At 42.1% G+C, this 18041-nt stretch overlaps 2 protein-coding genes across 2 annotated transcripts; both read left to right on the top strand.

Moving 5' to 3' along the window:
- Positions 1 to 209: 209 nt before the first annotated feature.
- On the top strand, positions 210 to 7719 carry LOC120685279 (disease resistance protein Pik-2-like). The gene is made up of 5 exons (XM_039967106.1): positions 210 to 1115; positions 3963 to 5985; positions 6096 to 6362; positions 6477 to 6569; positions 7332 to 7719. The coding sequence occupies exons 1-4, from the start codon at positions 271 to 273 to the stop codon at positions 6537 to 6539; spliced, it is 3198 nt and encodes a 1065-aa protein (XP_039823040.1). The 5' UTR covers positions 210 to 270; the 3' UTR covers positions 6540 to 6569; positions 7332 to 7719.
- Positions 7720 to 11716: 3997 nt separating this feature from the next.
- Positions 11717 to 14636, top strand: LOC120685280 (R3H domain-containing protein 4-like). The gene is made up of 7 exons (XM_039967107.1): positions 11717 to 12092; positions 12206 to 12276; positions 12493 to 12601; positions 12869 to 12951; positions 13118 to 13276; positions 13993 to 14094; positions 14200 to 14636. The coding sequence occupies exons 1-7, from the start codon at positions 12026 to 12028 to the stop codon at positions 14347 to 14349; spliced, it is 741 nt and encodes a 246-aa protein (XP_039823041.1). The 5' UTR covers positions 11717 to 12025; the 3' UTR covers positions 14350 to 14636.
- The last annotated feature ends 3405 nt before the right edge of the window (positions 14637 to 18041 follow it).

Genomic DNA, 18041 nt, shown 5'->3' on the forward strand with positions numbered 1-18041 from the left:
GTCTCGTACTTGAGAAGCCCGCCGACTGGAACATATAAATTTGCGAGATTTCTTTTTCTCCTTCAGCTTTCCATTATTTTAGAAAATCGAGATGTGCTTGGCAGAGGTAGCCATGTGCGTCAAGAATCAAGGCATTTGAATATTCATGTACCAGATCTTGGTAACGTGGAGGAGTGGATCTCTAGTTTGACCATTTGTTCCTATGCACCCAACGAGCATCTAACGAAGCAAGCAAGAGAAACAGAGAGTGAGGAGAGGGTCGAGCGGAGCATGGAGCTCGCCTTGGGGGCCATGGCCGGCCTGGCCCCCAAGCTGGGCGACCTGCTCGTGGCCGAGTACGTCGTGCAGAAGGGCCTCAAGCCCGACATCGTGTCCCTCTCCGATGAGCTTGTGATGATGCACGCCGCCCTCGTCGATGCGTCTCGGATCCCACCGGACCAGCTCACTGAGGTACAAAAGCTCTGGGCACGAAAGCTCCGGGAGCTATCGCTCGACACGGAGGATGCCGTCGACGACTTCGTCCTGCGCGTGGCCTGCGGCAACTCTGCAGCCGCGGACACCGACGCCAATGTCTTCAAGAAGATCCTTGGCAAGGCCACCGCCCCGATGAAGAAGTTCAAGGATCGGCGCCAGATCTCCGACAGGGTCAAAGACATCAAGAAGCTCTCCAACGAGTTAGCTGAGCTTCGTGACAAGTACACAGTTAGAGGCCCGGGAGCTGATCTTGCCGCGAGCACTGGCATCGACCCCCGTGTCATCAATCTGTACAAGAAAGAGTCAGATCTCGTTGGCATCGAGGAGTCAAGGGACAAACTAATCAGGATGTTGTCAATAGGGACCAAAGATGATGATGCCATCCAGAGGCTAAAGATAGTGTCTGTTGTTGGGGTAGGAGGACTGGGTAAGACTACTCTAGCCAAAACGGTGCATGACATGCTTAAGAAACAATTCAGCTGTTCTGCTTTTATTTCTGTTGGTAGGACTCCTAATCTGAATAGGACATTTGAGAAGATGCTAGTGGAACTCGATCATCAAAAGTATAGCCAAGTCGACATGGCAAGATGGGATGCAGAGCAATTCTCGAATGAACTGCATAAATTCTTGGAGGACAAGAGGTATAGTCCATGTCATTCTCTGTTCAGTTTAGTTCGATGTTTTCTCTTCGCTAGCAAAGTGTGAGAGGTTTATACATTCCTATTCTACGCCGAGCCCCTGGGTTTTTGACTTATTTGCATTGGCTGTGCCAACGCGCCTGACGTAGCAAAAGAAGGTATCAAGCTACATATGTTGGCGTAGCAAGATCTTTCATATTGAACAATGTTCTACCCGTCGAAAATCTAGCAGTAGTGTTTTGTCGCGTCAACAGAACGATGTGACAAGACTCGGAAATTATGAATTGAGTTTTTATCATTTGAAGTGGTTAGGATACTAAAAAAATAATATAAAGTTTCAGAAGTATAATAATTGTGTATAAGTGTTTGTCATAGTAGAAAAGTAATGTATGTCCTCCTTATATTATGTCAGATGAATATACGTTTTATATGAATCTTATAGCTTTTAATGAGATATAGAACTTTATAGTTTTTAAGCTTTAAGTTTTTTCGTGTATATATGGTGTCTAAAAATAATATAAATTTTCAATGATATATTAATGACGTACTAGGGCTTGTGGCCTCTTAAAATTCATATCTTTCTTGCATTGTGTCAAATTAAGATACTTTTCTGTCAGCGTCATAGCTATTGATCACACCTACAACTTTTGATTTATAAGATATTTTATCTGAGATAGTTAAAATGCTCATATAAATTTTAAAGAGATATAAATCACGTGCCATAGCATGTCTTTTAAAAAAATTATACCTTTCTTATATGATGTCAAATATCTTAGAAAAATCATATCTTTCTTATATGATGTCAAATATCTTTATCCGACATCATAGGCGAAAGATGATGTTTTCTAAAAAGACAAGCCCTAATACACCACTAATATGCTCCTTAAAGTTTATATTATATTTTGCGCATCTTAATGATCTCAAATCAAAGACCTCAAAAACAAGAAAGTTGCATATCTCATCATTTGCTACAACTTTAGTATAAAAGGTATCTTATTTTTACACCATACAAGAAAAAACTTAAAACTAGAAAAGACAAATCGAGTTGAAGATGTCAAACGAAAGACCCAGTAGCATATGTAGCTTAGGCCCATTAGAGGGCAAAATCCTACCACAACTCATCCATCCTCGGCTAGCCGCCGCCACTTGTATCCCTCCTAGCCCTAAAATTAGTGCGCTCGCCCACTAAATCTCCCTCCATGTCGGCTCATGCGCCTTAGTGACGGATCTAGGATTGAAGTTCAGGAGGATTAAAAGTTCAATTTTAACCTCCAGCCTCTCTCATATTCAAAACAATCATTGCAAAAAAAACTTGGAGGGACTCTGGGGGGCTCCATGGGTTCGTGAAGGTAGCAGAGGCTTGAGCCCCGCCCGTCTCACTGCCGGATCGATCCCTAACATACCTAGATGCTCGTTAGACCACTCCCCCACTTAACAACTCTCCTAGACCATTATCAATAGGGAGCTCAAATTCATGATATAGGTACCAAGATTTAATTTATGTTGCTAACTGTGACAATAGATTTCATCTGGATAAACCTTTCTCTATTTCTCTTCATAATTAATCTACCAACGCAACAGATTTGTTAATGTGTCATAATAACAAAATAGAAATGAAACTCCTTTGAAACTCAGTGGTCCTCACTACAATCATGGAGCCCGCGAAGGTGAGCCTCCACCGAGGTTTCCCCTGCAACAAAAAGCCCTCAACGATGGACGACAACATCACCATCCAATCTTGGAGAAGCCCGTGGCCTGCCAATTCCCTAAGTAGATCCAGCAACGAGGGACAATTTATGTTGATTTGTGCTTCATCCATCTAATTTTTCTGTATATACAAGAATAAAAGTTTGGTTTTGACTTTTTTAACAGCGTGTTAGAACTAATAATTACCTTATTTCTTTCTTTTATAGTTCTTTTTGTGTATGATGATGCATTTATTTCTTCCATGATTTGTGTAAGTATATTTTCCTTTTTTATTTTAAGTGCTTATTTCTTCCTTTTCTTATTGTTGTTGATTTTCCCACTTTATTATGTCCAATGTCCTCTCATCGTGTTTCAATTTTTCCTTTGTTTCCTAATATTTTGTGATTTTGTCATAAATTGTTAATGCACAATGCTTAATATCTCCTGCTTCTTACCTAAAACATTTGTTCGCATGATGCAGAGCATCTTATCCTAAACATGGAACAATTATATTTTAAATGCAGAACAATCTTATTTTAATATATAACAATTTTCTTATATACCTAGAAATGCACGATGGCATGAGATAATAGAAAGGATATATGCATGTGCTCAAATGTTGGGCCTCTTTTTTTCTTAATTCAGCAGCCTTTTTCACGTATGTAGATAGATAGACACTAATTAAGGGGTTAATGAACCCATAACCAACACTACCCCAGACAGGTTTTTCCATGACGGCAGATTCCGTCAGGGAAAGTACCCCAAATTCTTAACCCGATCATGTGCAAATTAAAGCGAACAAACTTAAAGCGAGATCTCGTCTAGATTGACTTTTTTTAGATAGTTATGTGGCTCAATATATAGATTACCCTCATCTCATGCGCAAATGGTACTTGTAGACTATAATAATGTGCTTCACTGTAACACCTTGAAATATCTCTGGAATTTCAAAACTAATAGATTAGATCTTTAAATTGTAGAATATTAAATTAGCAAATAGTTGCTAAGATGACTTGAACAACTACCCTTGAGTGCTAGACTTATGAAATATAGAATAAAGTAATGAGATGTAAACGTTTTTATCTTGCCATGCATTTGGTTTATATGGATACTCCACACAGATTTGCCAATTTATTCATAGCTTACATTCTTGTTTGATTATAGGTATTTCGTCGTTGTTGATGACATATGGGATAAAGGATCATGGGAAGCAATAAGATATGCTTTGAAGGACAATAGTTGTGGAAGTAGAATAATCATGACTACTCGGAATTCTGAGGTTGTCACCAAAGCAGAAGAGCTGTATCTACAAAAACATCTTTCTGATGAAAACTCAAAGAAATTATTCTACAAAAGAATACAGTGTGAGGAAGGAGAAAGTCTTGATGTATCAGGTGAATTGTCTAGAAAAATCATAAATAAATGCTGCGGCATACCATTGGCTATCATTGCAATAGCCAGTTTATTGGTTGAAAGACCACGTGAGGAGTGGTCAAAGATATATGACTCAATTGGTTTTGGGAATGGAGACAATACAACAAGGATACTGGCATATAGCTACTATGATCTACCTTCTTATCTAAAGCCATGTCTCCTGCATCTAAGCATATTTGGAGAAGACTACGTCCTTGAGACAAAGAGTATAATATGGATGTGGATAGGTGAAGGTTTTGTCCATCTTGAGAAAGAGGAGGGTAGCCTATTTGAGGCTGGAGAAAGATACTTCAATGAGCTTGTCAATAGAAGCATGATCCAACCAATGGGTTACTCAGATAATCCGTTAGCACAACATTTCCGTATTCATGATATTGTGTTTGATCTCATCAACAAGTTGTCGAGAGATGAAAACTTTGTTACGTTTTTGGGCAGCAAGGAGCAACATGCATCTCCAGATAGATTAAGAAGAGAGAAGAAAACCAGCATGCCTCATTCGGACAGCAAGGTACGCCGGCTGGCTGTCCGAGATCACCACGTGCAGCGCTTCCCTGAAGACACCATGGACATGCCAAAGGTATTGAGGTCACTAAACATTATGTATAGTGAGATTGAGATTATGACCCCACTTTATATCTTCAGATTTTGTCGTGTGCTATATATACAAGACAGCTATAATAACCGGCCGATCAGTCTAAAGCATCTAGGGAGGTTGTTGCACCTTAAGTATATAGAGATAACTAACACACTTGTTGATGAGCTTCCTAAGGATATTGGGCGTCTCAAGTCTCTCCATACACTGATATTAGTGAAAATAGGGGTAGACGAGCTGCCACCGGCTGTTTGTTCTCTTACACAGCTGATGTGCCTGGCAGCTATTGCGTTTAGAAGGTTGCCATCTGACAGGATGGGGAACCTAACATCCCTACAGCAGCTGGAGTTGGATACCGTAGTTGGCCGGAGTGCCGCGAAGGACCTTGTCGTAGAGCTACGCAAGCTGACGAGATTGAGGACGATCGCGATCACTTTCTCCGAAGAACTAGAGGAGACCTTGCAAAAAGCTCTGGTGCAGTCTCTGTGCAATCTACCGGAACTCCACGGACTACTGCTTAGATCTTCTCCAGGACTATTCCAAAAGGGAGCCACTGTGTGGGAAGACTGGGAGCCACCAATGCAGATCCGACGCCTGCTTATAGTAGGCATCCGCTTCTTGCAGCTGCCTGGGTGGATCAACCGCTCCCGCCTGCCACACCTCTGCTTCTTATCTCAAGCCGTGTACGTTGTTGGAGTACATGACCTAGATAACCTAGCGAGATTGCCAGAGCTGAGCTACCTCGAGCTAGGCAGTGCCAGCTGGCCTCCAGGTTATACCGTTGGTACAGACGGCTTCAGGAATCTGAGGGTCTGCGCTGTGGGCACAACGCTCAAGTTTCAGATGGGCGCCATGCCAAGGCTTGAAGAGCTGCAGTTTACAGTTTATGCAGGGTATTGGAGCTGGGTAGACGATGGTGTGCTGTTGGAGCAGTTGCCAACAAAGGAAGGAATCGAAGATCTTGACTTGGGTCTGGATAACCTCCTTTCACTTGAGCAAGTCACCGTCACAGTCGACTGCTCGGGTGCTACTGCCGCAGAAGTGCAGGAAGTGGAGGCTATGGTCACGTGTGCTGTGGAAAATCATCCCAACCGTCCAACCGTAAAAATGGATCGAGTATGTGAAGGAAGTATCTTATCTGATGAAGACAAGGTGGCTCTAGTGAGTGCTGTCTCTTCCAGTCCGTTAAGAAACATTTAATTATATGTTCTTGGGTACTACTTACTGACATCTATGTTGTGTTTGTGTATACTGCATCCTGCAATTCTCAGCTTCAGCGACACATTGAAGAACGTGTCAGTGTGCTCGAGTGCAAGGATGAACCTGATGCTCAGTTCATCAGCTTCCTGCGGAGGCGCCGACGTCTTCAGAAAGCCATTTTTTCCATCGACTGTGCGGGTGCCAGCATGTGTGAGGTGGAGAAAGTGGAAGCAGCTCTCAGACGTGCAGCCGAGGTTCATCGTAACCATCCGACTATCCAACTGATCAGAACAAACACCGATGAAATAGTCTCCTCATCTGACCGTCCCGATACAGAGGTAGCTGCCTGCCATGGACTAATTGTTTTTCCTCAGCAGTGAATGGAAACCTCAGCTTTGATTGAGTGTATATATAACTTACCACCAGCGCTTATTTTTCCTTCCCAACTCCAGCTGGACGACGATCATGATGATTCACCAGAAAATTTGCTTTGCAAACTCCAGATCAAGCATTGATAGCTCTGTGCACCCCTTCGAACCCAGAAGGTACGTGCATGCCAATGTGCGTTTATAAATACTCCAAATTTCATTACTTTTCTAGTTATATCATGATTCACTGTCATGTATACGTGTCAGTATGTATGAAGGATGTGTTTTTACATGTGCATGCATGGTTCATACATACATGTTTTCAGTTTACTTATTGTGTTGTTTTTTTGCTCGTTTTTTTATCTTAAATTCTTAAACGCATGCCTCTCCTTAATGAAAAAGAACGTGCTCAGCAAGTTCTCTAAAAGGAAATTTTAGGCATCACCATTCCGGAACATAATCGCCAACAACTTTTTTGGTACAGGCTCTATGAGTTTTCGGTTGCTGGATGTATGCTTAATTTCCTTCTTTTTTCAAACAAAGTTTGGTACAAAAGCTGATTCATAGATTACTTTCACTGAATAACTAGCCAATTGAAACGCACCACGTATGCTAATCAAATCAACTTCCTTGTGGTAGCCCTGATAAAAAGTGTGTTAATACCTGGAAAATAAATGTTAACGGGTTAAATGAAATGATCTAATCAAAGCACCATGGGAACAAATATATTATGTATCTGGATGGCGGTTCATGTTTTAATCTTGTATTAGTGTTTTTGCTGAATTGAATTGTTTTGGATTAGGCGTATTCCTTGGCAAACCCAACTTATCTTATTACGCTTTGCTTAAAGAAATTCTGCGATAACATTATTCTTTACGTGGTTGCTCCATCGTCCTTTGCTTTTCAACTTATTTCTATATATGCAAATCAATATTTCAGGTAAATGTGAGTTGTTGTACTGAAGAGACAAGTCCCATTCAGCAAGATGATTCCAAGCATTTGCAGGGCTTGTTAGATTTGTGTGGTCCTTAGTTTAAAATCACATTGAAGAGACAGATGAACCACAGATGATGCAATTTATGTGTGATCTATATTTGTCTCAATTTTAATAAGATAGGCCATATATTTCCTAGAGAGTGATATTGATTGATTTTGTGTGTGAAGCGTATTTTTAGTGACATGGGTCATGTATTTCCTTGGAAACGTCCATGAGAGTTTGTATGTGAGCTATATTTTTAAATTTTCTTTTCTAAGATGGATTGTGTTTTTTTTAAGACAAGGATGATATAATTTCCTTGAAAATAATCATGAGGGCATTTGAACTCTAGTTTCTTAAATAAAGTGATCACCCTATATGTATGTGTTTCGCCAGAAAAATCACTTGGGAGGCGAAGGGGCTTTAGCTCGGTTGGTAGCACGCCGTGTTGGGAAGCTACCGCTCAAGGGTTCAACTCCCGCTTCGCGCAAAAAAAACCTCCTCGCTCGTCCCATGTCCAAAGCACAGTTGGGTTCTGGCTCAGGCAATGGGCCACAGTTGTGGACCGGTCTTGCCCCTGTATACGGGTGGGGTGGGGGTTCAGAGGTTTTCTCGATATGTGTGAGAAAAGTTTCTTCTTAATACAATACCGTGGGGACGGTCTAACCCCCCGTAGGTCGAGTTTTTTTTTAAATCACTTGGGAGAACTCCCCGTGTTTCGTGGGTCGTACGTACTATTGAGTACTAATAATGGGACACAGGGTGTGCCGTATACATCCGTATACAAAATTAAGTAAATGTGCAATAAAACACAAGGAACAAAAGTTCGTGGAAATATCACTTTATTCATTCATTAGAGTATTACAAAGTACAATTTCTCACTTTAATATATTTTTGCGTCGAGTTCCATCTTACAATCAGAGAATTGTGTGACTTCGTGATCCTAGGACCTCTACTAGAGGTCTCAAGTTAATTACATCCATAGCGTTGGGCTGTAGAACACCTCGCTGTCGTCTCCAAATAAACTAGGTAGAACTAGGTGGACTACCGCGCATTTGCGCGGATAGATAGTATATAAGGTTACATCCTTTATTTTGTATTTTAACTTTGTGCCTTTTAAGCTTTTAGTACAAACTATATTTTTTACATGTATTTTTTTAATATTAAATTGTTTTGACATTTTGTAGATAAAAGTAGTATACAAAATTGTTTATTAAGGGTATGTGGAAACTCTGAAATGTTAATAAAATAGTGTGAACAGTTCACATGAGATAGAGAAATGATCTTAATAGCCTTATTAGCCTTATCTATTTCTCGTTCGTAAAATAGTATGGACAGTTCACATGAGATAGAGAAATGACCTTAATAACCTAATCAGCCTTATCTATTTCTCGTTCGATTTGTCCTTGTCTTCCATTACCTTAGGTTATCCGCACTCGTGGTACTCTATTTTCATCCTCTAAAAGAAATATTTCGTCCTGGTCATAGAGATTCTCTTCTCTATATCCAGTTCGACCGCACCCATCCATACTCTGTATTGTCCTCTATACCCACTACCCCATATTTTATTTAACTATCTCCAACTACCATATCCTTTCTTCCCCCCTCTTCTTTTTCTTTTCAGTATCTTTTCTCTTTTTTCTCCTTTTTCACTTTATTTTCTTTTCTTTTCCTATTTTCTACTCACCTCATTTCCTCTCCCCATCGCTCTCCTCTCCTCTCATTTTCTCCTCCCTTGCTTTCTTCTCATCTCCCTCTTCACCCAGTCCATCCCCGGCGATAGCTCTAGGCGTCATGGGTGCGGCGTCGGAGGCCGGCGGGTGGAGCTCCTCCCAGGATGTGGCGGCGGAGGACGAGACCCCGCCGGCGGCCAGGACGGGCCGTGCGGCCGGCCGCGGGGCGCGCCGTGCAATAAATAGATTAGCTCCTCTATGCCGCTACAGATAGAGAAATCGGAAAGTATGCCGCTGCAGCTCATTTTGCTCCAAATCTGCAGTAGCATCGATTTGTCCTTGTCTTCCAGTACCTTATCCCGTTGGCATCCCGTAGTCTCATTTCTGAATCTCACTCCGGCAACGCTAATGGCAGGCTGGTTTGCGGTCGAGAAGGCTTGTGTGGTGAGCGGGTGCTATAAAATGCGGCAACGGCCACAGCATGTGCGGCGAGGAAGTGCAGCAAGCAGGGGCAGGAAGCATGGCCGGGAGTCTGGATGCGGCAAGCAGGTGTGAGGACTGAGGACTTAGATTTCTGAATTTTTTTAACCACCAGCAATCTTGTTCATGTCCCTTAGCTGTCCCAATTGATACCCCTTGTTTTTTTTTTGCAATGGTAGTCGTTGAATTTCCTGAAGTGTAGTTAGCCTCGTCTATATTGGGAATATGAGAGGAAGAGCCTATTTATCTCACCACTTTACCAGTCTATTGTAACATCGTACCCTTCAAGATGTTTTAAATACGGAAGGTGCTTCGGTTTGCAAAGAATTTATAACATAATATATTACAAATTATTTATTAATGGAATCCATGCGTGGCTACACAAAAAATGAAGTTCATAGTTTAATTGGGGAAAGAAATGATTTACTCTATTTTCAAATATTGTTTTATGCTCTGCCTTCGTTTGGACTTTGTGAGCTGACGATGGGCCCCTTCAATTCATGACTAATAAGATAAGGGATATTTTTGACTAATTTTATTATAATAGCAGTGATTAGTAATTTAAATTTATCTTGTTTTCTCCGATTAACGTGAGAATTTCTAGGCTTTGAGAACGAATGTGGAGTAGATAAGAGTTGAAAAAAAATCCACCCATGTGTTTCGGGGGCGATCTGTGTTTCTGGCGCGATTCCGCCGGTCCCTTCCGTCTCCGGCGGCCGGGTAGGCGCCGGAGAGGGCGGTGGACCGGGCAATCGGCGCTCAGATGTGTATAGGTTAGTTTACCTAGGGTTTGCTCGCTGTCTCTTTTGATGGTGGAGCTAGGTTTCCGGCGTGCGGCGGCGGTGCTGTTGCTCAGTCGGCGAATAAATCTTCTTCTGCTGGTTGCTGCGGTTGGTGGCCCAGTGGAGTGGAGCATCTTTTGTCTCCGCTGCTTCTTCTCCGGCGGTCGGGGGGATGGCTGCTGCTTCGATGGTGCATGCGTCCCTTTGGTCTACGGTCAAGACAGTGTGAGTGTCTTTCTCCTGTTCCTTTGCGAAAGGGTGGGAGTTTGCAGTATCCCCATGGGTGGATGGCTTGTCTGGGTTGCTCGGCGACACCGGACTTCTCTTCCGGTCGTTGGCCTTTTGGCTGGCGACGGCGGAACTGGTGTTCCTCTTCTGTTTTGTCAAGGTGGTCTATCTTCCTACGAAGGGGATGGATCTGATTTGCTCCCCCGTGAGCTTTTTCTTCTGCGTTGGCGGCTCTGTCGTCGGCGCCCGACTCCTGTTCCGGTCACTGGTGTCATCATCAGTGATGGCGGATCGCTTGCTGCTCTTCCTCGACCTCAACGATAATGGCCGATGTGCTTGGGAGGCCGTTTACTCGGCATCGATGCCTGGCAGTAAGTCCTCCTCTGCGGTTTCTTCCACAAGCTGGGGGTCTCGTCAGGTGGCTTGGGTGAGCTGCTCTTTTGGACGGTGTGCTTCTTCCCCGACGCCGGCGGATTCTGAAGAGGTGCGATGTCCAGGAGCTATGCGTGAAGATCCAAGGACTTTATTCTTAAATTTGAATGGTTTGAGGGTCTTGTACGCAAATCTGCATCTCTGGAGAATGGGGATGACAGACTTTATTGTAAATTTCTTTTCCTCCAGGGTACTCGTTGTAAAAGCCGGGCTTTTATAATATGGATTCCAGGCCCCTTCGCAAAAAAAAAAAAAGAAAATGGTGAAGCGCTACAACCTCGTCGGCCTCTAGCAAGTTTCTACTCCATCCGTTCCAAATTGTAGGTCATTTGACTTTTTCAACTCCAAGTTTGATCACTCGTCTTATTCAAAAATTTGTACAAAATATCACTTCTTTTGTTGTGGCTTGCTTTATTAATACAAGTTTTTGAAGAATGGTCATAAATTTTTTTAAATAAAACGAGAGGTCAAACTTTGTGTAAAAAAAATCAAAACGCCTTAAATTTGGAACGGAGGGAGTACATGAACACCGTGGTTGACCTTGCCCGCATGTGACTGCCACGTGAGATCGGGTCGCAAGTTTTGGCATCCGCTGATCCGCATATGCTCTCTCTTCCGTGGCCGCCAATCTACTACAGAGACCAGAACACGGGGTCCACAAGAAACCTGCCTGAGGAAACAACGGAAATAAAGAGAAGTATGTCTGGCTTACAAACGGGCCCTCTAAAAGGATGTCCCCACTTTCATCGTAACAGGTACGCGCGGGTAACGTGTCTCGGACAGCCGCCCAACCTCGCCTCTCCCTCCCCTCGTGGAAGACGAACCACGAGCACAACTCTCTCCAGACCCAAATCCCCAATCCCGCCCCCGAAGACAATCGCATCCGCCGCCGCCGCCGCCCCACCATCCACTCGCCGACAGCCAATCCTCCGTCCTCCGACGCCCAACCCGACCTCGCCTCCACCTGCCCTGCGCTGCCTCTTCTCTCGCGCGCTCGGCACCGCCGGCGGCCGCATCGACAGGCGCAGCAGCTCGAGACCGAGGTCGTGCGAGGGTTCAGCCATGGCGAGCGCGGATTTGCTGCGGAGGGAGGAGGAGTTCTACTCCTCCCTCTTCGATTCAGCTAAAGGTAACCCCTTTATTTATTACCAGAAAAGCCCTCAAAGATGGCGATGCTGATTTTGCCCCCAAATTGGCCAAATGTGGGATTTTTTTCCTGAAATTCTAGTGGATTGGACGCAGGCGACGGCGTTGGGTTGCGCTCACAGCTCATTGAGAGGAAGATTGAAGCCCTCGAGGATATGGCCACCAAGGTGAGAAAGCTGTTCCTGATTGCTGTTGCGTGGATGGTTAGGTCAAATTGTTGTGCACTTGTGCACGAATGTGATGAGAAATAAAGATGAGTGTGCTGAAACAGCGAAGTTTTTTTTTTTATTCTAACCCGGCATGCGTGCAGGTAAGGAACATGGTATGTTGTGTATTAGGGATCTGCAGGTTGATGGTTCACATGTTATTACAATGTTACACAGGTCAGTAACAGGAGATCACGTAGATGGTTGAATGATCGCTTGCTGATTGAACTTGTTCCACGCCTTCATGTTGAAGAAATCAAAGGCCTCTTCGCTCCTCCGCCATGGGGTAAGCTCCAAGTGCTGCTTGAAAAGCTCCAGTCTGTGTTGACCGAAACATAAAGCGAGGGTTCCCCCCCCCCCCCCCCCCTTGAACATGCCCATTTTATATGTTCAGAAGTACTATAGCACTGAGAAACTGTACGTAAATCACATTCTATCATCCGAATGCTTATGTGAACTTGCTCTTCCATTCACCATGGGCATTACAGGCACGATTTTTCCCAGTTTATATTATGGAAAAGCTCATCTCTATGTTATTATAATGATTTTTTAGGTGAGGAACTGCCCTTGTCAGCATTCTGCAGGACAAGTGTTGGTGAATGGGATGCCTTCAGGAGCATTGACATGGATGCTGAGGTAGGTAGCACATTATTGCCTACCTTGTTACCCACATGATGTACATGATTGGCTGACAATATGATTAAGTGAAATGTAAAAAGGAAAATAAGATTTATGTATCACACAATCTTGGCATTCATTTGTTTATGGATCAGTTACAGTTCCAACTTTTTCTTATTTTTAGGCAAGATTGATGCAACGCATGAAAAGTTCATCAGAAAAACAGAGGACTCATATGGATGAAGATGAATTGGTCGCGCTGAATTCTTGGCGTCGTATAGATCGCCAAACAAGAGAAGCTATAAAGAGAAATTTTCTTCCCGACCTGCTTGAAATATATGAAGTACTGTCTTATCTCCTCCAGTTTAACTCAACTTTTTCCCCCAAAAAAATGATTCTATATTTTTTCCTGCTCCAAAAAGCAATCATCTTTCGAGTTTGTTATTGAAACAATTATAATCACTTCAGATACTAGTTAGTTTTTCTTGTAAAGATGACATATATCAGTTGTTGATTATGTAGTTTTATGTCTGTGTCTACTATAGTTTGTGCGGATAATTCATCATATCCATACCACATCTAACTGTTTGCTATTTATACTTTCACGACTCAAAAGGTTAAGTGAGCATATAAACAAAATATTTAATAGCTGTTTAATAATTGTTGAGTTTCTAATATCAACAAATATCAGTTTAGCATCTTGCTTGTAAAAACAATCTTGTTACTTCTGTAACCCTTTCTATTGTTCTTTGGGATTTGTTACAAAAGAAAAACGCAGGAGAAAGATGTTTTGCTGTGGAGTTTTTTTCCGGAGCCCAGTAACTATTTGTTGAACATTTTGCGTAAATACATTTACAGGCTTCAAAGGTTGTCTAGAGTCCTAGACTCCTAGATAACTAAAGTTCTTATCTGCCATCAGAATCCAGAGCAGAGTTATTTTCACTTAGAATCATGATTTTCTTTGCTTTACTATGCCATTTCTACCAAATTTTCTTCAAGCAGATTTGTTTCAGCTTGTCAGTTGCTTACATTGCTGCTTCTGCTTTTTTATGTTTTCAGGAACGAGTTAGGACCTTCATTGAAGATACTAATGACAAAGATGTGCTTGTGCTGAATATCCAGGACCCATTTCAGAGGTTGCTTCTGCATGGTGTTTGTGAGGTCAATATGTTCCTAAAGTCGAATATAATCCAACAGTTTCCTCTGGAAGAATTTGGTTTCTCGGATTAATTGCTGTAGTCTTGATCATGGCTTGCTTGTATGCAGTTCTACAATGTAACATCAACAACCATGACTAGTGTAAGAGATGGGAAGCCGTGGAAGACCACCACCATCAAGAAGAGGCAGGGCACGGGCGTCCCCTCCAGAATCACATTAGTTAGCTTCCTGAGGATGAAGAAGAATGGGTCCCTGTAACATATAGTTGCAGGAGGACCTGAAGCTCCTGCACTCATCTCTCCTGGGTGTGTCCTGAAGCATCTTAATGTTGCTTAAGATGACAACCTTTGTCACTTTATGTTCCATTTAGGATGTAGGCAGATGTAAATTATCCATGTATTCGTTTGAAACACATTCAAGTGATGGGTCAGGGTCACGGGCAACCATGCTCCAATTTCGCATTAACAGGTTGTACAATTTGAATCCATGACGTAACTTCAGGTTCAGTTGAAAGGCAAACATTTATTCTGAAGGCTTCCCAGTTGCATTGTTTGTCTTTGTTGTTTTACCAAACTAGTGTAAAGTTGCATTCTGAAGGCAAACTTTGTTGTTTTACCAAAGTTCAGAATGCGTTGCTTTCAGAATGGACCTTTCTGTTACAGTGTAAAGTGTGGACAAACAAAAACTATTACAGTATTAGCTACTCTAAAACAAGAATTAGTTCAATCAGGCATAATTTCAATTTAGCTGGTTCTAGCGAGAATAAACACTCCTCATGAGCTCTCACAAATTACCTCTGTCGTGGGGGGGGGGGGGGGGGGGGGGGGGGGGGGGTCTGCGGACTTTAGCCTCAATGCAACACTTGCCTTTTATGAATAACCTTTTGATGAGTCCTTATTAAAATCCTCCAGCTCAATGAAGTTCACTGATCCTTTCTTAGGATGTTTTTTGCTTCTACACGAACGACATTATACATATAATTTGAACGCCATCCTGATCCTTTCTTAGGATGTTTTTTTAGAAAAACCCTTAGATTTTAATTAAATCAAACTGCAACCCGTTACATCTGTTACGTGTACACGAACAACATTATACATACAATTTGAACACCAAAACATGTTGGAATCAAAAGGTGCTCAACATAGACATTGATCAAGACTTCAAAAACTACAACTTAATTATAGAGTAAATTTTAAAGTTCAAAATGTTTTCACAATTCCTTTGCACAAACGCTTTCATGCAACCCGTTGTACCTACAATTTGAACACCAAAGCATTTTCAAATAAAAAAATGATGGACACAAAAGTTGCCTACAATTTCAAAATCTAAAAACTTTACTATATAGCAAAATTTTGTAAATTCAAATTGTTTTCATAATTCATTGAACATAACATCTTATTTTGTTAAACATATAATATCGTACCACCGTTTTTATGGCTTCTCATGCTACCTCCATATTAACGCCTCATATTTTAATATAACCACTACTTTCTTAATAATAACACATCTATTAATTGCAATATGATTTCGCAAATACTTTAAGTTTCTGACTAATTGTGCTCCGCCCTCCCTAATAAATTATTTTACCCCTTCTTTCACCACAATAAAATACTGCTACAAATGTCATAGCTCTATTTCAATACCCAAAATAATATACTACTTAAACAATGAAACGATAGATTTATATTAACTACATTGCTTAAAAAAACTACTACATGCATCAATTAAAGTTCGCTTCCATTACAATCCTACGGCGCGAGATACGGACCTCGCGCGGCAAAGCCGCGGGCTTTTCTAGTCTAAATGGAGTCATGGAAACAAACTTATTAGGGTAGTACCAAAAATTCCCTGCATGCCACCAGGATAAATTATAGTGACCCCTTGTGTGCCTCTAAAATTCCAATCCTATTTATTTGCCCTTCCCTGCCATTTCTGTTGTTGAACTGTTAGATTGATGTTGTGTTTGTATGAAAAGACCCTTCTGCCACTCTAAAAGTTACATACCACTCCGTATTCATATGTCAAAACAAGAAACTGTGCCGTTTTTTCAAAAAAAAAAATACAGCACGTTCAGCACACAGAACTACGCCACGCCTTTATACTTTTTTTTTTTTGCAAAGACATGTGATAAAATCTGAATAACCACGAAATCATTAGGTATAGCCATGTGGTTTCATCACAGAACTTATTACAAATGGCTCATAGAAAGATGAGACTACGCCGTCGTCGTGTTGCAAGCAGCAGCATCAAGCCAACATATATTAACACCGTACCATGATCGCCCACCACAAGTGGCTCCATGTCTGTGGTTCCAGTGTACCCAATGATAGTAGATTCCAGTGTGGATTTTTAGATTTCAACTCTTCAAAAAAAATTCAGATTTCAGATTAGTTTCGGCTGGGAGATGGTAGGCGTCTATTTCTCGCTCGCGCGAGTGTGAGCCGACCAATCGCGGACGCCTCTTGTCCCCACCGGCGGCCACCGCCCATCAATTGTCCAGTCTCGTCCAGCAGCGCCGCCTCAACTCCACCGCCGGCCGAACAGTTTCCACGTCGGACCGTCACCGCAGACCTCCTCCTCTAGAGCCGGTGGCTATTGGAGCTCCAAAAATCTGACACCCAAAGCTCGGCCGCCTGGACAACCACTGGCCGCCGCCGGCCGCTCCCCCACCTCTCACCCGGCTGACCTCTCCCACCTCCCACGTCTCGCCGGCGCAATCGTCTCCGCAAGGAAGATAATCACGTGCAGCGAGCCTCTCGGAATCTTCTGCGACAGCCTCGCGCGCAGCGCACCCGAGGAATAGAATTCCCTGATTGAAGGGAGATATGCTTTGGAATTCAAGTAATGCCAACCATCCATGACCTGTAGATTGTCCTGGTCTTTGCACCGGAGGACACAATGACATCACTGTAGCTATAGCACAGACCATGCATGCGTATCTGCCATAACGGACTGTAGCCACAAAATCAATGTAGTCCCGTTTGGTTTGTGGACTCTTGGTGGATACTCTTATATTTGTGTGAGTTCATTGTCAGGGCTGCAAAGATATACAAAAGATTTTCCTTTTTTAGCAGTAAAAAATGGCATCAGTCCTTTTTAAAAACCAAAATGACACCACTCTAGCAATAGCAGGCCATGCATGACAATCATATCTCTAGCGGAAGCAATGCAATGAATTATTGCAGGAAAAAATGAATGTGGTGGTTTTTGGGTTGGAAAATCTCTAGATATACGTATTAAATTACCTATAAACATATACAAATAGTAGAACTATATATATATATATGACGAACCTCTCTTTCTCTAGATTGTCGTTTTTAGCACTTAAAATGACATCATTCTAGCTATAGCAGACCATTGACCATGCATATTTAATTGAATGATTGAATGCAGTAGCTGTAAGCATATAAAAATACTAAAACTACTTTATGAACCTCTCTTTCTCTAGATCGTCATTTTTAGCACTTAATAAAATGACATCATCTTAGCTACAGCAGACCATGCATGCATGCATGCATATCTCTAGCTGTGGCAATAAATTGCTAAAAAAATTAATGCATTGGTTGTGAAAATCCTCACAGATATTTGTATGCTTGCATGAATGAAATGCCAAATCTGCAAAGATTTTTTCATATCAGCACTAATATGTAAACCTCATATTTTAAGATATGAATTAATGTCTTCCAGAGCACATACATATCTTCTAATATGACAAAGCAACACATAATTGCAACCAGCAGTGACGTGTATCTGTTCTGTTCGTGAATTTTCGGCTCCTTTCGTGCCTTGCTCCCGTTGTCACTAGGGAAACACTCTTGACACCCCTCGCCGTCAAAGCGATCAAAAAAGTTTAAAACAGACGTTGGACGTATTTGCAGGAACCTAAACACAATGCTTGTCAGTGTGAGGTGAACTTAAACGGAGTACAAGAAAAGGAGTTATTTGCCAGC

The sequence above is a fragment of the Panicum virgatum genome, chromosome 8N, assembly GCF_016808335.1.
Source record: "Panicum virgatum strain AP13 chromosome 8N, P.virgatum_v5, whole genome shotgun sequence".
NCBI lineage: Eukaryota > Viridiplantae > Streptophyta > Magnoliopsida > Poales > Poaceae > Panicum > Panicum virgatum.

Excerpts from the sequence above, each read along its gene's own strand:
- LOC120685279 (XM_039967106.1), top strand. The coding sequence starts at position 271 with ATGGAGCTCGCCTTGGGGGCCATGGCCGGCCTGGCCCCCAAGCTGGGC. Across the intron at positions 1,116-3,962 it reads AAATTCTTGGAGGACAAGAG|GTATTTCGTCGTTGTTGATG; the intron begins GTATAGTCCATG and ends GTTTGATTATAG. Across the intron at positions 6,363-6,476 it reads CTGACCGTCCCGATACAGAG|CTGGACGACGATCATGATGA; the intron begins GTAGCTGCCTGC and ends TCCCAACTCCAG.
- LOC120685280 (XM_039967107.1), top strand. The coding sequence starts at position 12,026 with ATGGCGAGCGCGGATTTGCTGCGGAGGGAGGAGGAGTTCTACTCCTCC. Across the intron at positions 12,093-12,205 it reads CCTCTTCGATTCAGCTAAAG|GCGACGGCGTTGGGTTGCGC; the intron begins GTAACCCCTTTA and ends GATTGGACGCAG. Across the intron at positions 12,602-12,868 it reads CTTCGCTCCTCCGCCATGGG|GTGAGGAACTGCCCTTGTCA; the intron begins GTAAGCTCCAAG and ends ATGATTTTTTAG.